Below are 21,875 nucleotides of genomic sequence, written 5' to 3'. Positions count from 1 at the left end.
GACAGATGGAGTTCAATCTTGAAGAGTGCGGTGATTCATTTTGGAAGGTTAAACTTGAAGGCCGAGTTCAGGGTGAATGGCATGATACTAAGCAGTGTGGAGGAACAGAGGGATCTTGGGGTCCACATCCATAGATTCCTCAAGGTTGTTGTGTAAGTTGACTGGGTGGTTAAGAAGGCGTATGGTGCAATGGTCTTCATAAATCAGGGAATTGAGGTTAAGAGCCATGAGGTAATTTTGCAGTTCTATAAAATTCTGGTTAGACCACAGTAGGAGTATTGTGTTCAATTCTGGTTGTCTCATTATTGGAAGGTTGCAGAAGCACTAGAAAGAGTGCAGAGATTTACCTGGATGCCGCCTGGTTTAGAGAACACGTCTTATGAGGAAAGGTTGAGTTTAGAGCAAAAGAAGATGAGAGGCGTCTCAGTAAAGGTGTATAAGATTATAAGAGGCATAGATTGAGTGGACAGTTAGTACCGTTTCCCAGGGTGACAATGGCTAATACCAGAGGGCATCCTTATAACATGTATGAAGGAAAGCTTAGGGGTGATGTCAGAGATTTTTTGTTTTACAATGAAAATGGTAAATACATGGAATGCACTGCTGGGTGGTAATGGCTAATATAATTAGACATCTGTTCAAGGTGTGTGGAGGAATTTAGGAGAGATATCAGAGGCAGGTTTTTTTTTAAAAAACAGCATGGTGGGGGCCTGGAATGTACTCATGGGGATGGTGGCTGAAGTTGACACATTAGGGACATTTAAGAGATTCTTAGATAAACACAAAGGTGAAAGGAAATGGAGGACCGTGGGCTACGTGGGAGAGACAGGTTAGATTGATTGTGGAGCAGGTTAAGAGGTCAGCACAACACCTTTGGCCACAGGGCCTCTAATGCGCTATACTGTCAAATGTTCTATGTTCAACGATCTTTGGATTTGCACACCAAGATCTCTCTGTTGCTCAATACTCCGAAGGACTCAAAATGATGTGTGACTGATCCTATTTGTGATGTTGTTTGTGGGAAATGTTTGACAAGGACACCAGGAATGACTCACATGCTTTTCCTTGAAATGTTGCCGTCAGATCTTTTTACCTTCAGCAGAGAGGGGGCAGACTGACTCCTGTTTAATCCTGCATTAGAAAGATAATTTCCTTGGAACTGCACCAGGACTGCCAGCCTGGGCTTTAGCACTCATTTCTGTGAAGCAGGCTTGAACCCAACAGCCTGGTTACTTGTTGGTGAGGGTGTCACTAGTGAGAGCTTGTTGGGGGGTCATCAGGGCTTGTGGAGAGACAAAAGTGGGACTGAATCATATTGAGAAAAACTAACGGAACGAAGGAGCCAGCAGAGGCTGTCAGCAATGATTCGTCAACATGATATATTGTAAACATTCCTACTTTGCTGCAACCTGCCAATGACTCACCTTATTTGGGTACAGCATAGAAAATGGTTCAGTAAACATCTCAGTGCACAGCTTTCAACCCTCCTGACTAACATTACCTGGCCATCCTCCACCCTTCAGAGAGAAGCTTCTACAATTCATGGATATAGGGAATGAACTGCCAGAGGATATGGTAGAGGTGGGTACAATTAAAAGACATTTGGACAGGTACATAGAAAAGGTTTGAGAGAGATACGGACCAAATGCAGGCACATGGGACTAGCTCAGTTCGGCTAGACATCCATATTAATCCCATTTTTCAGTACTTGACATGCAGCTTTCTATGCCTAGATGATTCAATTGGTCACCTAGACAGTTCTTAAAGGTCACCAGCAACTTTGCTTCCAACACTCTATCACTCCCATTCTGGCTCAGTACAACAGACACCCATGAGCAACTATTTGCAAAGACTCCAAGAAACAGGAATTACTAACAGTGACTAAGATGGCCGTAGTGACTTAATGAATATTATTTCTGACTTTGAACAGTATGGAGGTTTAGCTCCCACCCACACTTCAGCATAGTAGTGAGGGAGTATGGCACTGTCAGAGGGATCATATTGAGAGAGACGATGATAAAGCAACATACACAAAATGCTGGAAATGGAGGAACTCAGCAAGTCAGGCAGCTTCTCACAGTTTCTTCATCAGAATCAGGTTTATTATCACTGGCATGTGATGTAGGTTACATGGTCGGCAGAACATTGTGAGCCAGCTTGTACCCCTACCTACTCCGCCCACCATAACCTGGCTTTTGCCCCTTTCCTATCCACTTCTGATGAAGGTCTTGGCCTGAAACATCATCAGCTTATTCTCCTCCATAGATGCTGCCTGACTTGCTGAGTTCCTCCAGCATTTTGGGTGTATTACTCTAGACTTCCAGCACCTGCATAATCTTGTGTCAATGATAAAGGAGCTCTATACTGCTGGAATTGCAGTGCTGAGGGCATATTGTACTATCAAGGGTACAGCACTAACAGAACAATGAAGAAGCTCTGCACTGTCAGGATAACCAAAAGCTGAGAAGCTTTCCCTGGTATCCTTGAAATATTTGTGGAACAGACAATAACAAAGTCATGAAGAGTGTTTTGAATTAAATAACAAAATTTCCCTGGCAGAGCAATGAAGTATTAAGATTTGTCTCTGCAGGTCAGTTTTCAAAAGTTGACTCACACCAATTAGCAACATGGACTTGTAAGGACTTGACTTCACTACACAGCTAGTGTTCTCAGGATCCACAGAGCAAAACATCACGTCACTAATTCATTTCAGCACAGCCCAGTCAGTGAGGTGCCAATGAGGACTTGGAGAAGTGTGTGTGGCTCTGGTTACCCCATTACAGGAAAGAGTGTGAAAAGGGTGCACAAGAAGTTTACCAGAATGCTACCTGGATCAGAGTATATGCCAAAAGGAAAGTTGGACAAACTTGGGTTGTTCTCCCTAGAGCAGGCTTTCTCAGCCAAGGTTCCATGAGAGAGGTCACTAGGGGTTCGTTTTTTGAACTTGGTGCAATGCGTGATGCTAGTGCTCAGTGGTGGGCAGTGAACGAGTAGCCCTGTTAGCAATTCCAGCCCAGTATGGCAGCGCGCAGCTGGACCATGTTTACTTGGTTGAGTCCATTCTGAGTTTTTGATGCAAGATAGAGGAGACCGTTGATAATTGGATGAGGGGAGCTGTATTGCATGAGGGGAGGACAATAGGCTATTGAGGAGCATGAAGTGTGTTTTCTGAGCATTGAATGGACTCACCCAATTTGACCTTTTCTCCTTGGAGTGACGAAGGATGAGAGCTGACCTGATACAGGTGTACAAGATGATGAGAGGTATTGATTGTGTGGATAGGCTTTTTCCTAGGGCTGAAATGGCTAACACGAGGGGCATAGTTTTAAGGTGTTTAGAAGTAGATATAGAGGGGACATCCAGGATAAATTTTTCACACAGAGACTGGTGGGTGCGTAGAATGCACCGCCGGCAACGGTGGTGGAGGCAGATACGATGAGGTCTTTTAAGAGACTCTTGGATAGGTACATGGAACTTAGAAAAATAGAGGGCTATGTGGTAGAGAAATTGTAGGCAGTTTCTAGAGTAGGTTACATGGTCGGCACAACATTGTGGGCTGATGGGCCTGTAATGTGCTGTAGGTTTCTATGTTTCTATGTTATATTTCTGTTACATTCTGATCGTGCACTCAAGATAAGATTTACTGACCTGCCCTGGACAAGTTCTGGATTTCTGTGAAAGAAGAATATCCTGCCATTCATAGGAAAGCAATGAATATTTTGCTGCAGTTTTCAACTTCCTACATGTGTGAGCAAACTTTTTCTTGGTTAACGAGCAGCAAGAGCAGGGACAGAAATAGTCATTTCAGTTGAAGGTGAAATCTGTGCGAAGTTACCTCAAGTTCGATTCAGAATTGAGAAATTTATTATGATTGCCTTATGAGTTTCAAAAATTTATGAAAGGGAAAGAAAGATTAACTTCAAGAATGGCAAAGCTAAACTGAACTGTTCCCCCCCCCCCCCACCAAAGGAAATTTGGCTAAAAATTCATTCTTTACTCAAGAGCATTGACAATTATTTTTGGATTTTATATATATAACTTACTGATCAAATGTATCGTTAGCTATAGATATAATGCTCTTTATGCAGGGGTTCCCTGAGACCTGAATATTATTTCAAGGGTTCCTCCAGGGCAAAAAGGTTGAGAAAGGCTGCCCTAGAGTGTTGGAGGCTGAGGGGAAATACGACAAAAGGTTGTTAAAACTATAAGAGGCAAAGATAGGGCAGGCGGTGAGAATCTTTTCTCCTGGGTATAAATGACAAAATCAAAGAACACGTATTTAAGGTCAGGGGAGGAAGTTTAAAAGTATGTGAGCAGCAAGTTATAGAGTGGTAGGTGCTTGGATTGGATTATTGGGGTAGCAGTGGGAGCAAGTGGTATGGTGTAGTTTAACATCTTTAAGCTAGATTACTTTTAGAGTAATGCAGTACAGAAATAGGCCCTTCAGCCCTACTGGTCCATGCCAACCACAGCAACCCCTCCCCCCACATTATTTCCAGCTGCTCAAAACTCTCCAAGCCTGTCCCCTCTATACATCTATCCAAATACCTCGTAACTGATGCAATTGGACCTGCCTCAACCATGTCCTCTGGCAGCTCATTCCAGGTTCTCATCACCCTCTGTATAAAGAGGTTACCTCTTGGGCATGTTAAATCTCTCCCCTCTTATCTGTGCACTCTAGTTATGGACTCCCCAAACCTGGGATAAAAAAAGACTCTGACTGACCACCTTATCCATACCCTTCAGACAGAGAATGGGGAGATATAGATATTACATAGGAGGACATTTAGTATACAATTAATTCAGATCTGCACAGCATCATGAGCTAAATGGTCATTCTAATGTTGTACTTTTCTATCTTTATTATCACAAAGCAATGGCATATTGGCTCATTATTTGCAACAGATCTCCATTCCACAGGTGACTGTTCATGAAATTGCTGGGTTACTTTTACTCTAAAGCTCTGGTTAGACCACACTTGGAGCACCAGGCCATTGTCTCCCACACTATCAACGACTTTATCCGCTCAGGGGATCTCCCATCCACTGCTACCAACCTTATAGTTCCCACACCCCGCACTTCCCGTTTCTACCTCCTACCCAAGATCCACAAACCTGCCTGTCCTGGCCGACCTATTGTCTCAGCTTGCTCCTGCCCCACCGAACTTGTTTCTGCATACCTCGACACTGTTTTATCACCCCTTGTTCAATCCCTTCCGACCTATGTTCGTGACACTTCTCACGCTCTTAAACTTTTCGATGATTTTAAGTTCCCTGGCCCCCACCGCTTTATTTTTACCTTGGATGTCCAGTCCCTATATACTTCCATCCCCCATCAGGAAGGTCTCAAAGCTCTACGCTTCTTTTTGGATTCCAGACCTAATCAGTTCCCCTCTACCACCACTCTGCTCCGTCTAGCAGAATTAGTCCTTACTCTTAATAATTTCTCCTTTTGCTCCTCCCATTTCCTCCAAACTAAAGGTGTAGCTATGGGCACCCGTATGGGTCCTAGCTATGCCTGCCTTTTTGTTGGGTTTGTGGAACAATCTATGTTCCGTGCCTATTCTGGTATCTGTCCCCCACTTGTCCTTCGCTACATCGACGACTGCATTGGCGCTGCTTCCTGCACGCATGCAGAACTCGTTGACTTTATTAACTTTGCCTCCAACTTTCACCCTGCCCTCAAGTTTACCTGGTCCATTTCTGACACCTCCCTCCCCTTTCTAGATCTTTCTGTCTCTGTCTCTGGAGACAGCTTATCCACTGATGTCTACTATAAGCCTACTGACTCTCACAACTATCTGGACTATTCCTCTTCTCACCCTGTCTCTTGCAAAAACGCCATCCCCTTCTCGCAATTCCTCCGTCTCCGCCGCATCTGCTCTCAGGATGAGGCTTTTCATTCTAGGACGAGGGAGATGTCTTCATTTTTTAAAGAAAGGGGCTTCCCTTCCTCCACTATCAACTCTGCTCTTAAACGCATCTCCCCCATTTCACGTACATCTGCTCTCACTCCATCCTCCCACCACCCCACTAGGAATAGGGTTCCCCTGGTCCTCACCTACCACCCCACCAGCCTCCGGGTCCAACATATTATTCTCCGTAACTTCCGCCACCTCCAACGGGATCCCACCACTAAGCATATCTTTCCCTCCCCGCCTCTCTCTGCATTCCGCAGGGATCGCTCCCTACGCAACTCCCTTGTCCATTCGTCCCCCCCATCCCTCCCCACTGATCTCCCTGCTGGCACTTATCCGTGTAAGCGGAACAAGTGCTACACATGCCCTTACACTTCCTCCCTTACCACCATTCAGGGGCCCAAACAGTCCTTCCAGGTGAGGCATCACTTCACCTGTGAGTCGACTGGGGTGATATACTGCGTCCGGTGCTCCCGATGTGGCCTTTTATATATTGGTGAGACCCGACGCAGACTGGGAGACCGCTTTGCTGAACATCTACGCTCTGTCCGCCAGAGAAAGCAGGATCTCCCAGTGGCCACACATTTTAATTCCACATCCCATTCCCATTCTGACATGTCTATCCACGGCCTCCTCTACTGTAAAGATGAAGCCACACTCAGGTTGGAGGAACAACACCTTATATTCCGTCTGGGTAGCCTCCAACCTGATGGCATGAACATTGACTTCTCTAACTTCCGCTAGGCCCCACCTCCCCCTCGTACCCCATCTGTTACTCTTTTTAATGCACACATTCTTTCTCTCACTCTCCTTTTTCTCCCTCTGTCCCTCTGAATATACCTCTTGCCCATCCTCTGGGTCACCCCCCCCCCCCGTCTTTCTTCCCGGACCTCCTGTCCCATGATCCTCTCGTATCCCCTTCTGCCTATCACCTGTCCAGCTCTCGGCTCCATCCCTCCCCCTCCTGTCTTCTCCTATCATTTTGCATCTCCCCCTCCCCCTCCAGCTTTCAAATCCCTTACTCACTCTTCCTTCAGTTAGTCCTGACGAAGGGTCTCGGCCTGAAACGTCGACTGCGCCTCTTCCTATAGATGCTGCCTGGCCTGCTGCGTTCACCAGCAACTTTGATGTATGTTGCTTGGAATATTATGTTTATTTCTGGTCGCCTCATTACAGTAAGGATGTAGAAACTTTATAGAGGGTGCAGGCAAGATTTACTAGGATATTGCCTGGATTAGAGAGCATGTCTTATGAGGATAGGTGGAATGATAGGCTTTTCTCTTTGGAGCAAAGGATGACTTGACATAAGTGTATAAGAGGCATAGACAGAGTGGACAGCCTGAAACTTTTTACAACATGGAAACAAGCCATCTCAGCCTTTCTAGTCCGTGCCGAAAAAGCTGGAATGAGAACTGAGCAAACCAAAACACTAGACAATATTTCTGATTAGGTATACGATTGAGGACTGAACCGCATTTCAGGTACTCTTTAAATACTCAAATCTTGGGCCCAAAACATGACTGCCAATATGCGGTACAGTCCTGAATCCTTAAAGGGGATGCGCCAGCTATCCGTACTCCAGAGAGTTGGGAGTGTCTAAACGGCAGAAGCAGGTGCGGTTGGGTGTGTGTTGTAACAGGGCCCCTCCCCTACGGCCAACTCTTGATCACCCAAGCTGCTCGGAGAGACAACAATGGTAGTCATGTAGAGATCCAGATCCATGTTGTCCCTTTCAGGAACACAGCACCGTTCCTGGGGTTCGAGTCCTTCCCAGTCCACCAGGAACTGTCGGATACCCCAAACAGTTTGTGAATCCAGAATTCTTTTTACAGTGAAAATGGCAAATAGAAGAGGGCATAATTTTAAGGTGATTGGAAGAAAGTATATGGAGGATGTCAGAGGCAGGTTTTTTCTTTAAACACAGAAAGTGGTGGGTGTGTAAAATGACCTGCCAGGTGTGGTGGTAGAGGCAGAACATTAGGGACATTTAAAAAAAATCTTAGGTCAGTACTTGGATGAGATGAAAGAAAAATGAGAGGACTATGTGGTGGGGAAAGGTTATATTGATCCGAGAGAAGGTTAAAAGGTTGGCACAACATTGTGGGCGAAGGGCCTGTACTATGCTGTTCTAGGTTCTCATAGATCTATCCATCTATCTGTCTGTCTGGCTCAGCTCCTTGTCTATGCAACACATACCCAGAACCAGCTCTTACCTTGTGGTACATTCCTCAGTGGGTAGAATTGCATCAGGCAGAGTGACTTTATTCCTCTCCGGGTACCCCGATCCAGTATGGTTTATGAACTTATTTGCAAAGAGCACATCATATTCCACACAGTTGAATAGGAAAGTAGTGAAAAGCACAACAAACAAGAACTGCCTAAAATACAGAAAAGGAAGAAATGAGTTCACCATTAATCAGCACAATCCTAATCACCACTGTTTAGCAATATGATGATCACTTCGATAACTTTGCACTAAAATGAACTTTTGTTCTAATTGTGTTCTTTCTAGCAATAATTGTTTTATGTCCGTCTTGCGAATGTTGCTTATATGTGCTGTTACACTGCTGCAATTAAATTTTTCATTGCACCTGTCAATATACATAGTTGTGCATATGGTAATAAACTTGACTTTAACCTGTCTCCAAGGTTCTCAATCCAAAATTCTTAGCATCTCCTTGATCAGCAAAGAACTTCCCTCTGTATTTAACTCATACAGGCTTGACTGAACAGGGCAAATTACAAGAGCATTAGGCAGGAACTAGCTGGAGTTAATTGTCAACAGCTGTTTTTGGGCAAGTCCACATTTGACATGTGGAGGGTATTTAAAGACTAACTGCAAGGAGTAAAAGACAGGTATGTGTTAAGTATTTAGTATTTCAGTAATATTTGAGTTATCTAATAACTATACTGTTTGATTAAGCATTCTTTGTTGTTTATATCATTCAATATAGTTATATGTAAAAATATGCAAAATGCAAATATCATGATGTTATGTGTGCACCTTGCTTAAAGTGAAAATATGAAGTTAGACCAACATCTCTTGGCTCCTTTTTCTTCCAATTAGTTTAATGTTTTGCAATCACAAAACCTAACAGTGATGATGTGGTATTTTTAAAATTAACCTGAGATGACTATCAACTTGTTGAAGCGCAGCAAGATATTTGAGTATTAAAAAAAGCACAGCACAGCATGTGTTCTTTGTAAGGGAAGACAACATTGATTTTTTTAAAAGCAAAAAAATGGAAGAAATCACAGATTCATAAACAGTGAGTACCGAGTGATAATAATGAGAAAATAAAGGCAGAAATGGCTGGCTACATTGGCAAGATTGACCAGTAGATTCCACAACAGATGACTGAATTTTGTATACTGAGCTAATTGAACAATACTTTGAAGCAAATGAAATAACCAATGGGAAATGAATACCAATTATGCTGACTGCATTGGGTTTAAAGGCATACAGTTTGTTTTGAAGTTTGACTGCTCCAACCAAATCAGCTGAAGTGAGCTTTGCTGATATTGTTAATATTGTGACGGGGTCCTGAATTACCCCTACGAACTGTGCTCGATTACCCCTATGAACTGTGCTTTTGAAAAGAGAGAGAGAGAGTTATTTAACACCGACATCTTGTTTTAAGAGAGAGACAGGCGAAGACTGCTCACAGTATGTTTACATTTCTACAAGGACGCTGCCTGCTTGGAAATTCTTACAGAGAAGGGAGGAGCTGCTTGAGTGACAGTTGGTATTCAGCACGGTGAGATAAATAGAAGGTCAGGTGATCGACCGAGACACATGGTTTTGGATACTGAATGAGCTTTGTTGTGCCCATAGAAAAGGTGGGTTTTAGAGGATCGATCAGGCTCTCGCAGTGTGAAAAGAGAGCGACCAGTGGGGAGTTGTTTGTGTGTCCAACCCTCGCCTGGGTTGATAATTCCACCGCAGAAGAACAGTCCCCTTTGTTGTGGTCACAGTTGGTGACTTCTAAAGGATTTCAGAGGACAACGGGAAGATTGACGGCATCAGCTCACCTGAAGACTGAAACCTCTCCCACTCTCCCTCTCTCCATCACTACTCAACTGAACACCATGAACTGAACTGAACTTTACTCATCATCGTAAGTATCTATTTACCCCCAAACTCAAAGAAGCTTGATTTTCATATATTTCCACACACACATATACTTTGCTAACTTGTTTTATATATCTGATTTTATGTTACTGTATTGCGTAGTTACTAATAAATACTATTAGTTAATAGCAATACTGGACTCCAAAGTGTTTTCCATCTCTGCTGGTTCTTTAACCCATCACGGGGTACATGACAATATAATGCAGAAAGCTTTAGGTTTCATAAATGGAATCAAAAGCAAGGGGGATCTCTTTCAGCTTATGTCGCTGAATTGAAGGAATTGTCCAAGCACTGTCATTTCAATAATGGGCTTGATGATGCACCGAGAGATCATTTAGTTTGTGAAATCTAACAAGAAAGAGCTCCTAGCTGAAGCACAACTTAAAAGAGCAGTTGAGATAGCTGTATCAATAGAAACCCCAGAGAGAGATGCAATTAAGTTGCAGTCAGGAATGAAAGTGAGTGTGAACAAAACCGCAACCTCTAAACAGAAACCAGCTTGGTTAAACAAATTGTGTTACCATTGTGGCAAGGACTCACTTACACCAGAGAAATGCACATTTACAAGTGAAACTTGCAAAAAGCAAATTAAGAAAGGATGATGCCACAACTGTCTCCTTGCTGTATTTCATGAACTGTTGCCCAATAGAGGGCAAACAAAAGTGGGTGCCAACCTTTGTCTCTCTGATTGGAAAGCATATTGAACCAAGGAAGTACCATGCTGCTCAGAGGAATTGTGAAAGTAATGAAAGTAGTGGTCCGACTCTAACAGTTTTTGTAGGCAACATATCTGAGAAAACTTCTGATATTTTAATCTGGTAGTTACTTGCAAAATGTAGCCTGGCTTTAAGCTGGAAGAGCGCTCAGGGAGCTTCACAAAAATTGCAAGCATTCGGCTCTTGTGAGTATAAAGAACCAGAATTCACTGTGTGCATTAAGGTTATCGCACGAACTTCAAGTGGGAGGCAAAAAGCTGCTTGTAAAAGTATATGCAAAGACCAAAGCCCAACTGGAAGAATGGAAGGCCAAAAAGAAAGGAGTCAGTGGAGATAAAAAAGTAGAGGACTCATCAGATGATGTTGTGGATGAGGAGACCAAGAGGAGAGATCAGATCAGATTGTAAAGGGAGCAACAGAAGGATTAATAAGAGAATACTCCAGTGAACCAAATGTACCTTCCCAAGATCAAGATGCACAAACTAGAAGAAAAAGGAAAAAGAAAGATGTCTAGAGCTGTCAGAACCATATTCTGCAGTCTTAGAATCAACTCCTACAACCACCAGAGGCAGCCCCAGAACCTGAGATTGTTTTCACAGCCACAAGTCGCACCTGCCAAGCAGAGTGATCCCCCTTCTCAGGAAGGATGTTATCCCACAAAAGTAAGAAAGCCTCCACAGCGATTAAACCTTTAGGCCTGAAGGGGATAATTTAAAATTTATTATGCTGTGGATGTCTATATATAGTAGCTATATTATATAATAAACTGTGTATACTTTGAGATGCATTCTCTATTGAGTTGGAGTTCACAGCCAAGTAGGGAGGAGTATTGTGAATTTAATATTTGAGTATTCTTATAAATTTATTTTTTGATTAAACATTCTTCATTCTTTGTTGTTTATATAATTCATTATGGCTATCTGTAAAAAAAAGGAATTGCATACGTCATGACACTACCACGTAATATGTGTGTGCCTCGCTTAAAGTAAAAAGACAAAGATATAGATCCATATCCCTTGACTGCTTGTTTTCCTTCTAATTAGTTTAATGTTTTGAAGTTACAAAACATAACGGTATGTTCCATTCAGAAGGAAGGCAAGATAAGAGAACATTGGATGTCAACAGAGGTGTTGAATTTAGTCAAGAAAAAGGAAAAGTATGTACAGCTTAGGAAACTAGAATGAAACAGAAACCTCGAGGATTATAAAGTCAGAAAAACTCAAGAAGGGAATTAGGAAAGCCAGGAGATAACATGAAAAATCCTTGGCAAGTAGGATTAAGGCAAATCCCAAGGCATTCTATACATATATCAAAAGCAAAAGAATAACTAGGGAGAGGGTAGGACCACTCAAGGATAAAGGGGGGGACGCAGAGGATGTAGGTGAGGTCCATAATGAGCACTTTACATCAGTATTTACCAAGGTGGATGTGGAGGATAGCGAGATCAGTGCTGAGTGTATTGACATACTAGGGCAGTTGGATGTAAAGGAAGAGGCAGTGTTGGCTCTATTAAAGGGCATTAAAGGGAATAAATCACCATGGCATAATAGGACATACCCCAGGTTATTAATAAACACAAGCAAAGAGATTGATGGGGCCTTGACCAATATTTTCATGCCCCCTTTAGCTACAAGCAGGTCCTGGAGGACTGGCAAGTAGCTAATGTTGCTTCATTATTCAAGAAGGGGACTATGGATAATCCCGTTAAATTTAGACCTGTGATTCTCATTTCAGTGGTAGGCAAGTTACTGGAGAGAATTCTTAGGGACAAGATTTATGAGCATTTGGAAAACCATGGCTCAATTAGGGACAGCCAGCATGGCTTTGTGCAGAGAAAGTAGTGTCTCACTAACTTGATTGAGTTTTTTGATGAGGTGACGAGAGAGGTTGATGGAGGTAGCATTATTGATGTTGTCTACATGGACTTAGTAAGGTGTTTGACAAGGTCCCTCATGGGAGATTCATCCAGAAGATTAAGATACATGGGATACATGGTGAATTGGCTGTTTGAATTCAGAACTGGCTTGCTCATAGAGATGGAGGGTACTGGTCGAAGGGACTTGTCCTAGCTGGAGGTCTGGTACTAGTGATGTTCTGCAGGGACCTGCACTGGGATCTCTGTTGTTTGTGATGTTTACAAATGACTTGGATGAAAACATAGATGGGTGGATTAGTAAGTTTGAGGGTGATATGAAGATTGGCGCTATTGTGGATAGTGTAGAAGACTGGCAAAGAATACCATGGGATATAGATCAGTTGCAAATAATACTATGGGATACAGATCAATTGCAAATATGGGCAGAGAAATGGCAGATGGTGTTTAACCCAACCATATGTGAAGTGTTACTTCTTGGTTAGCCAATGCAAAGAGACAGCACATTGTTAAGGTAAAGATCCTTAAGTGTTGATGAGCAGAGGAATCTTGGGGTCCAAGTTCAAAGATCCCTGAAAGTAGCCACACAGGTTGATAGGGTGGTTAAGAAGGCAAATAGCATGCTTGCCTATATTAGTCAAGGTACTGATTCAAAAGTCAGGATGTTATCTTGCAGCTTTGTAAATCTTCATTTGGGCTACATCTGGAGTATTTGGAGAGTGCAAAAGAGGTTTTTACCAGGATGTTGCCTGGATTAGAGGTCATGTGCTATAACGAGAGGTTGGACAAACTGGGGTTGTTTTCTCTGGAGTGGCAGAGGCTGAGGGAAGATCTGATAGAGATTTATCAAGATTATGAGAACCATAGATAAAGCAAACATACAGCATCTCTTTCCCAGGATTGAAATATCAAATACCAGAGGGTATACTTTTAAGGCAAGGAGGTAAGTTCAAAGGAGATACGAGAAGCAAGCTTATCTTACAGAGTGGTGGGTGCCTGGAATCTGCTGCCTGGGGTGGTGGTAGGAGCAGAAACATTAAAAACTTTTAAGAGACGTTTAGAGAGACACATGAATGTGAGGAAATGGAAGGATATGGACAATGTGTAGGTAGACGGGATTAGTTTAGTTAGCCATTTGATTACCAATTTAATTGGTTTGGTATAACATTGTGGACCAAAGGGCCTGTTCCCATGCTGGATTGTTCATTGTTCTATATCCTGTCCTTGTCCGAGGAAAGTTATGGAGTCAGAGTAAGGAAACAGGCCCTTCCCTCCACCTCACTAACCATCAACCACCCTTTTTCTGTTCTTCCCATATTCTCATCAACTACCTCCTCATTCTGCAACTCACCTACACAATAGGAGCAATTTATAGCTGCCAATTCACCAACTAACCCACATATCATTGGAATGTAGGAGGAGAACCACATGATCACAGACAGAACATGCCAACTAGAGTTGAGTATGTGGATCTAACCTGTTGTGTACCTTGTCTGACAGCACACTGGAGTGTGAGCTCACAGTATTTAACATTATTTGCACACTTGTTACCAGAAGATTCTACTTACACCAGTTCGAAGAATTCAGAGAGCATCATGCAGGCAAAGCCATTCTTCTGGTGGAAATGATATATGTGACCAAGTTAAGGGATATTGTCTGGCTATGGCAGTGGGAAGACAACACAGACATTCTCCATTACACCAACCCCTCAGCACAGACACATTATTGTAACATTTTAAAGTATTCATGAATAGAATAAGGGCTTAGGATTTACATGCATTTCATAAAATAAGTAAAGACAGTGTGTACTTCTCATTTTGTGAAGTTGGCAGTGGTCTGCTTCTTTGAACCAATGCAGTCAATGTGGAGATAATGTTCCAATGACTCTGTTAGAGACAGAGTTCCAGATATTTAAATAATCACTAAATGCTGGAAAGAAAAACAGAGGTAATGTTTCAGGTCAATAACCTGTCACCAGTTCTGATAGTCCCTGGCCTATAAGATTAAAACTGTTTCTGCTTCCATAGACGTTGCTTGACCCACTGCAGCAAGTTTGCAGCATCTGCAGTTTAAAAAAAATATTCCCAGCACTTTTATGTAGCAAGGATGGAAGATAAGAACAGAAAAAATAGATTCTATAGGAAATAAAATTCTGTAGATGCTGGAATATGAAGCAATAAATAACCTGCTCAGTGAGGAGGGAGGGGGGAAGGAATTCTTGACTTTTAGATCAACAATTGTCACGATATAGGACAAAGAGGAAGTGATGGACATGTGATGAGAATAAGCTACAGGAAGCAGTGAAACAGAGGAAGGCAACTGATGAGTTTGCTCTATTAGCAGCTGGCATGGACCTCAAGGGTCAAACTGCCTCACTTTGTGTTGTAATAAGTAAATATGACAGTCTTAATTGTGTGGCCTTGGCCAGTTTTCACATGACATAAATAAACCAATCTATTGCATTAATAAAACAGATAACTTGTCAAAGTAAATAAAAACCTTCTATTCATGGAAGCAAGCAAAAATGATCTCCCCTTCCTTAAATCTGTCATTTCTATAAAAGTGAAGCCAATAATCAGACTGCTTTCCACAAATATTATAGTACAAGTTATTTCTGTTTATATTGCATGTCAGTTCTTTTAATTTACCTGAAGAACCAAGACAGACCTGAAGGCAGTAGAGCACAGAAATCTCATGTGCAGAAAGTCACCATAAATCAGAGGAAGCAAAGCCACAGAAGGATCCAACAATAAGAACTTTGAAATTAAGACTATTGGTTGGTTGAACATCAGTCCATGTCAAGGACAATGTTCTGAATTAAAATAATGTCGTTTAATCACTTCAGTAAACTAATTCGACTCATGACCCCAAGAGGACCCTACTAGACCCTTCTATGTATATCTCTAGAAGCTACTTTGGGAAGATGTGAAAGATTTATCGTCTTATGGTCTTGTCTTATTTAAAATGACCTATATTTGTCACATGTACACCAAAGCATCAAAACATACAGTGAAATGTGTCATTTGTGTTAGCAACCAACTGTCTGAGGATGTGCTGGGGGCAACCACAAGTGTCACCATGCTTCTGGCATCAACACAGCACGCCCACAACTTCCTAACTCTAACCTGCACATCTTTGTAATATGGAAGGAAACTCAAGGTGGTGCTGTAACAAAGTTATGATAACCGCTATGATAGCGTGCCCCTCTGTAATATCACTGCCTGACCACTCCCTTCCCCATAGTGAGAGTAAGCAGATTAGATCTTCCATTAGAGTCCTGAAGGGTCTCGACCCAAAATGTCAAGTTCCCATTTCCCTCCACAGATGCTGCCCTTTGGAGATGCACTGAGTTCTTCTAGTATCTTGTGCATTGCTTCAGATTCCAACAACTGTAGTCCCTAGATCTCCCAATGCCTTCTCATTTTTTTGGGGACCCTACAACAAATTTTGTTCCTCATTCTCTGATTCTATTTTCCTTGGTGTGATAAACAACACTGAGATAAAGTTCAGATCTTATTTCTGTGTCATCACAAAGACTGCCTACATCTGCTTTTATGAAACTGAGTGACTGCCCTACACCTGCTTATTGTACATAGAATATAGAAGTGAGTAACACAGTGCAGGCCCTTTGACCCATAATGTTGTGCCAATTCTTTAACTTACTCTAAGATCGATCTAACCCTTCTCTTCCACATAGCCCTCCATTTTTCTTTTATCCATGTCCCTATCTGAGACTCATAAATGATATTCTTAATGTATCTGCCTCTACCACAGCCCCCAATGTTCCATGCACACACCGTACTGTGTAAGAGCACTAGCTCTGACATACCCCTTATACCTTACTCCAAATCAACTTAAAATTATACCTTCTTGTATTAGCCATTTCCACCCCAGGAAAAAGTCTCAGACAGTCCACTCTATCTATGCCTCTTATCTTATTATAGAAACATAGAAAATAGGTGCAGGAGTAGGTCATTCGGCCCTTCAAGCCTGCACCGCCATTTATTATGATCATGGCTGATCATCCAACTCAGAACCCCGCCCCAGCCTTCCCTCCATACCCCCTGATCTCCTTAGCCACAAGGGCCATATCTAACTCCCTCTTAAATATAGCCAATGAACTGGCCTCAACTGTTTCCTGTGGCAGAGAATTCCATGGATTTACCACTCTCTGTGTGAAGAAGTTTTTCCTAATCTCGGTCCTAAAAGGCTTCCCCTTTATCCTCAAACTGTGACCCCTCGTTCTGGACTTCCCCAACATCGGGAACAATCTTCCTGCATCTAGCCTGTCCAATCCCTTTAGGATTTTATACGTTTCAATCAGATCCCCCCTCAATCTTCTAAATTCCAACAAGTACAAGCCCAGTTCATCCAGTCTTTCTTCATATGAAAGTCCTGCCATCCCAGGAATCAATCTGGTGAACCTTCTTTGTACTCCCTCTATGGCAAGGATGTCTTTCCTCAGATTAGGGGACCAAAACTGCACACAATACTCCAGGTGTGGTCTCACCAAGGCCTTGTACAACTGCAGTAGTACCTCCCTGCTCCTGTACTCGAATCATCTCGCTATAAATGCCAGCATACCATTCGCCTTTTTCACCGCCTGCTGTACCTGCATGCCCACTTTCAATGACTGGTGTATAATGACACCCAGGTCTCGTTGCACCTCCCCTTTTCCTAATCGGCCACCATTCAGATAATAATCTGTTTTCCTATTTTTGCCACCAAAGTGGATAACTTCACATTTATCCACATTAAATTGCATCTGCCATGAATTTGCCCACTCACCCAACCGATCCAAGTCACTCTGCATCCTCCTCACAGCTAACACTGCCACCCAGCTTCGTGTCATCCGCAAACTTGGAGATGCTGCATTTAATTCCCTCATCCAAGTCATTAATATATATTGTAAACGACTGGGGTCCCAGCACTGAGCCATGCGGTACCCCACTAGTCACCGCCTGCCATTCTGAAAAGGTCCCGTTTATTCCCACTCTTTGCTTCCTGTCTGCTAACCAATTCTCCATCCACATCAATACCTTACCCCCAATACCGTGTGCTTTAAGTTTGCACACTAATCTCCTGTGTGGGACCTTGTCAAAGGCCTTTTGAAAATCCAAATATACCACATCCACTGGTTCTCCCCTATCCACTCTACTAGTTACATCCTCAAAAAATTCTATGAGATTCGTCAGACATGATTTTCCTTTCACAAATCCATGCTGACTTTGTCCGATGATTTCACTGCTTTCCAAATGTGCTGTTATCACATCTTTGATAACTGACTCCAGCAGTTTCCCCACCACTGACGTTAGGCTAACAGGTCTATAATTCCCCGGTTTCTCTCTCCCTCCTTTTTTAAAAAGTGGGGTTACATTAGCCACCCTCCAATCCTCAGGAACTAGTCCAGAATCTAACGAGTTTTGAAAAATTATCACTAATGCATCCACTATTTCTTGGGCTACTTCCTTAAGCACTCTAGGATGCAGACCATCTGGCCCTGGGGATTTATCTGGTTTCAATCCCTTCAATTTACCTAACACCACTTCCCTACTAACATGTATTTCGCTCGGTTCTTCCATCTCACTGGACCCTCTGTCCCCTACTATTTCTGGAAGATTATTTATGTCCTCCTTAGTGAAGACAGAACCAAAGTAATTATTCAATTGGTCTGCCATGTCCTTGCTCCCCATAATCAATTCACCTGTTTCTGTCTGTAGGGGACCTACATTTGTCTTTACCAGTCTTTTCCTTTTCACATATCTATAAAAGCTTTTACAGTCAGTTTTTATGTTCCCTGCCAGTTTTCTCTCATAATCTTTTTTCCTCTTCCTAATTAAGCCCTTTGTCCTCCTCTGCTGAACTCTGAATTTCTCCTAGTCCTCAGGTGAGCCACTTTCTCTGGCTAATTTGTATGCTTCTTCTTTGGAATTGATACTATCCCTAATTTCTCTTGTCAGCCACGGGTGCACTACCTTCCTTGATTTATTCTTTTACCAAACTGGGATGAACAATTGTTGTAGTTCATCCATGCAACCTTTAAATGCTTGCCATTGCATATCCACCGTCAATCCTTTAATAAGTGTCATTTGCCAGTCTATCTTAGCTAATTCACGTCTCATACCTTCAAAGTTACCCCTCTATCAAGTTGCCTTTCATCATCCTTCGCTCCAAAGTGAAAAGCTCGCTCAAGCCATGCTCTCTAATTCAAACTGCATCCTGGTATATCCCTCTCTCTCTTCCACATCCTTTCTGTAATGAACTGATCTGAACTGAATACTCCAAGTATGGTCTAACCTGAGTTATATAGAGCTGCTACATTACCTCAGTCCTGAACTCTATACCCCGACCAATAAAGATCAACACATCATACACCTTCTTAACCACCCCATCAATTTGAAGTTCAAAGTAAATTTATTATCAAAGTACATGTATGTCACCATATACAACCCACAGACTTGTTTTCTTGCGGGCATACTCAGCAAATCTAAGAACCATAAAATATTCAATGAAAGACAGCATGCCAGAGGAAGGGCAAGCACCAATGTGCAAAATACAATGAACTGTGAAAAAACAAAAGAAAAAAACAAAATAATAAGAAAATAAGCGGTAAATAGAGAAACACACATAATAATTGCTGGTGAACGCAGCAGGCCAGGCAGCATCTATAGGAAGAGGTACAGTCGACGTTTCGGGCTGAGACCCTTCGTCAGGACTAACTGAAAGAAGCGATAGTAAAAGATTTGAAAGTGTGGGGGGGGGGGAGATCCGAGATGATAGGAGAAGACAGGAGGGGGAGGGATGAAGCTAAGAGCTGGAAAGTAGATTGGCAAAAGGGATATGAGAGGATCACGGGATGGGAGGCCTAGGTTGAAAGAAAGGGGGAGGGGGTAAATAGAGAACATGTGATGAAAAGTCCTTGAATGCGTGTCCATAGGTTGTGGGAATAGTTCAGTGATAGGGCAAGTGAAGTTGAGTGAACTTGCACGGCAACTTTGAGGAAATCCAAAATCCCTTTCTTCCTCCTTAATATTAAGAATCCTGGTATGAACCCAGGACTCTGCCTTTAAGTTTATACTTCCAAAGTGAATGACTTCACCCTTTTCTGGATTGAACTGTGGATTTGTCCATTTACTGGTGCTGCTGGTCATAATTATGCCAATGCACTCATCCAAAGCCCTGGTACTGATGTCCTCATTTAGCATCTGATTGGTATTTGGTCAATTAACAATTTGATTTTTAAAAATTCTCATCATTGGTTTTAAACCTTTCCATGTTGGTTTTAAATCCTTGTGATCTCTGTGATCTCTTTTATCCCAAAACCCTTTGTAACCTCTGCACCTCAACTTTGGCCTCTTGCATATTCCTGAGGTCAATTGCTCCACCTATGACAGTTGTACCTCAACCAAACAGTACCAAGTTCTGGTGTTCCATCCCCAAACTGCTCTGCTACTTGTTTTCACTTTCTGGATCCCAGAAAAGCTGCCACGTTGACAATGCTTTTGGCCATTTGCTTTAATACTTCCTGAAATGGTCCAGGGTCAAAGTTCCATTTAAAAGGTTACAACATACACAAGATGTTGGAGAAATTTATCAAGTCAGTCAGGACTAATGGAGAGGAAAAGTTGATGCTTCAGGCCAAGACCTTTCATTAGGACAGGAAAGGAAAGGAACAGAAACCAGAATAAGAAAGTGGAGTGGAGGGGAAGGAGTAGAAGTTGGCAAGTGATCGGTGAGACCAGGTGAAGGGAAAGGCGGTGGGGGAGAGGTGAAGTAAGAAGCTGGGAAGGGATAGGTGGAAGAGGTAAAGGGCTGAAGGAGAAGGAATCCAATAGGAGAGGATGGTGTTCCAAGAAGGGGAACAAGAGGGAGGTGATGGCTGGTGGGGAGACAAGAGTGGGTGAGAGGAGAACCAGAATGGGGAATAGAAACAGAGAGAAGGAGAAATGGGGGAGTAAAAGTAATTGATCTTCTCGCCATCAGATTAATATGATGTGCTGCGTCTCCAGTCTGAACTTGGTCTCATCATGGCAGTAGAAGCTGTGGACAGACATGTCAAAATGTGAATGGGAAGTCGCACTGAAATGGGTAGGCACCAAGAGATACTACATTTTGCAGTGGACAGGGCAAAAGTACTTGACAATAAGGTGATGTTTGTTCTGACATGTAAAACTTAGAGCCGATATGTGACCACATACCATATACCCAGCCTGTTCTCATACAGAGGCTATGAAGTTGTACAGCATAGGGAAAAACTCTTCAACCCATATGTGTCCATGCCAAAAAAGATGTATATTTAAGTTTATCCCATTTCCCACATGACCTATAACCCTCCAAACTCTTGTCATCCATATAACTGTCCACGTATTTCTTAAATGTATCCAATGTAGTTGTTAATCATTTTCTCTGGCAGTTGATTACAATATGTACCACCCACTATGTAAAAATTATATCCCTTATACTATCCATTTCAACAAAAGTTAATTACATATTTAATCTTAATAAATCAACTTAGCATTAATCATTGTTTATGGAAAACCACTCAAAGTTTCCCAAAAGGTTGGGTCTAATTTGAGATATTGTCTTCAAAGTGGCAATGCAGTTAACAAATGGTGTTACAAGCACAAGAACCCAAATGGACTAATTCTGTTTCTATTTCTAATTTTCTTAAATAGCGTCTATCCACCAAGCAGCTGTTTGTAATATTTTGGCAAATTACAGCTAAATTATAGTTGTTATTGCAGGTTTAACCTTACAAATTTATTGTTTGTGCAATCAATTTGCCAAAATATTGGTCAAATGAATGGCCTAATTCTGTTTATCTTATGGTTTAACTTAAGTGGACCATGGAATTGCACTGAAACCATCCATTGATTTATGCATGGCCTCATTCCCAGGTTCCCAACTCTGAAGTTTTGGGTTCGACATGCATTCAATGAACACTGTAGAGATTGTGATAAGTGTGGAGTTGTACACGTCTCAAATCAGGGCATATCGCTTGTGGATAAATATCTGCATCGTCTATGGGGGAGTCTTTATAGTCATTGTTGATGAATTAATGATTAACACATCACCTGTGATCAGAGAAACAGACACACCATGTGAGAGGTGACACATGCTCAAGAGAAGCAAGACTTTGGACCCTAGTTCAAACGGTTCCCCACAAAGGGGGTTTCCTCACGTAAACTGAGATCTAAATGAGATTTGTCACTGAGACCATTCAGTGGCCACTTTATT

General features: G+C 42.3%; 1 protein-coding gene across 4 annotated transcripts in view; it reads right to left on the bottom strand.

Annotated features, from left to right (window-relative positions):
- Positions 1-21,875, bottom strand: part of atg9b (autophagy related 9B) — a 73,824-nt gene that overhangs the window by 31,014 nt on the left and 20,935 nt on the right. For 3 of the 4 annotated variants that reach the window (XM_063061049.1, XM_063061057.1, XM_063061040.1), the window contains 2 exons: positions 14,207-14,271; positions 8,131-8,295 (listed from right to left, as the gene is read on the bottom strand). In XM_063061049.1, coding sequence (XP_062917119.1) covers positions 8,131-8,295; positions 14,207-14,271 — 230 coding nt within the window. The remainder of the gene's footprint in view (positions 1-8,130; positions 8,296-14,206; positions 14,272-21,875) is intronic. The other variant, XM_063061065.1, reaches the window with a different exon arrangement.

This window comes from Mobula hypostoma, chromosome 1, assembly GCF_963921235.1.
Source record: "Mobula hypostoma chromosome 1, sMobHyp1.1, whole genome shotgun sequence".
Classification (NCBI taxonomy): domain Eukaryota; kingdom Metazoa; phylum Chordata; class Chondrichthyes; order Myliobatiformes; family Myliobatidae; genus Mobula; species Mobula hypostoma.
Note: the sequence above shows the minus strand (reverse complement) of the source record. Positions and strands in the feature narration are given on the sequence as shown.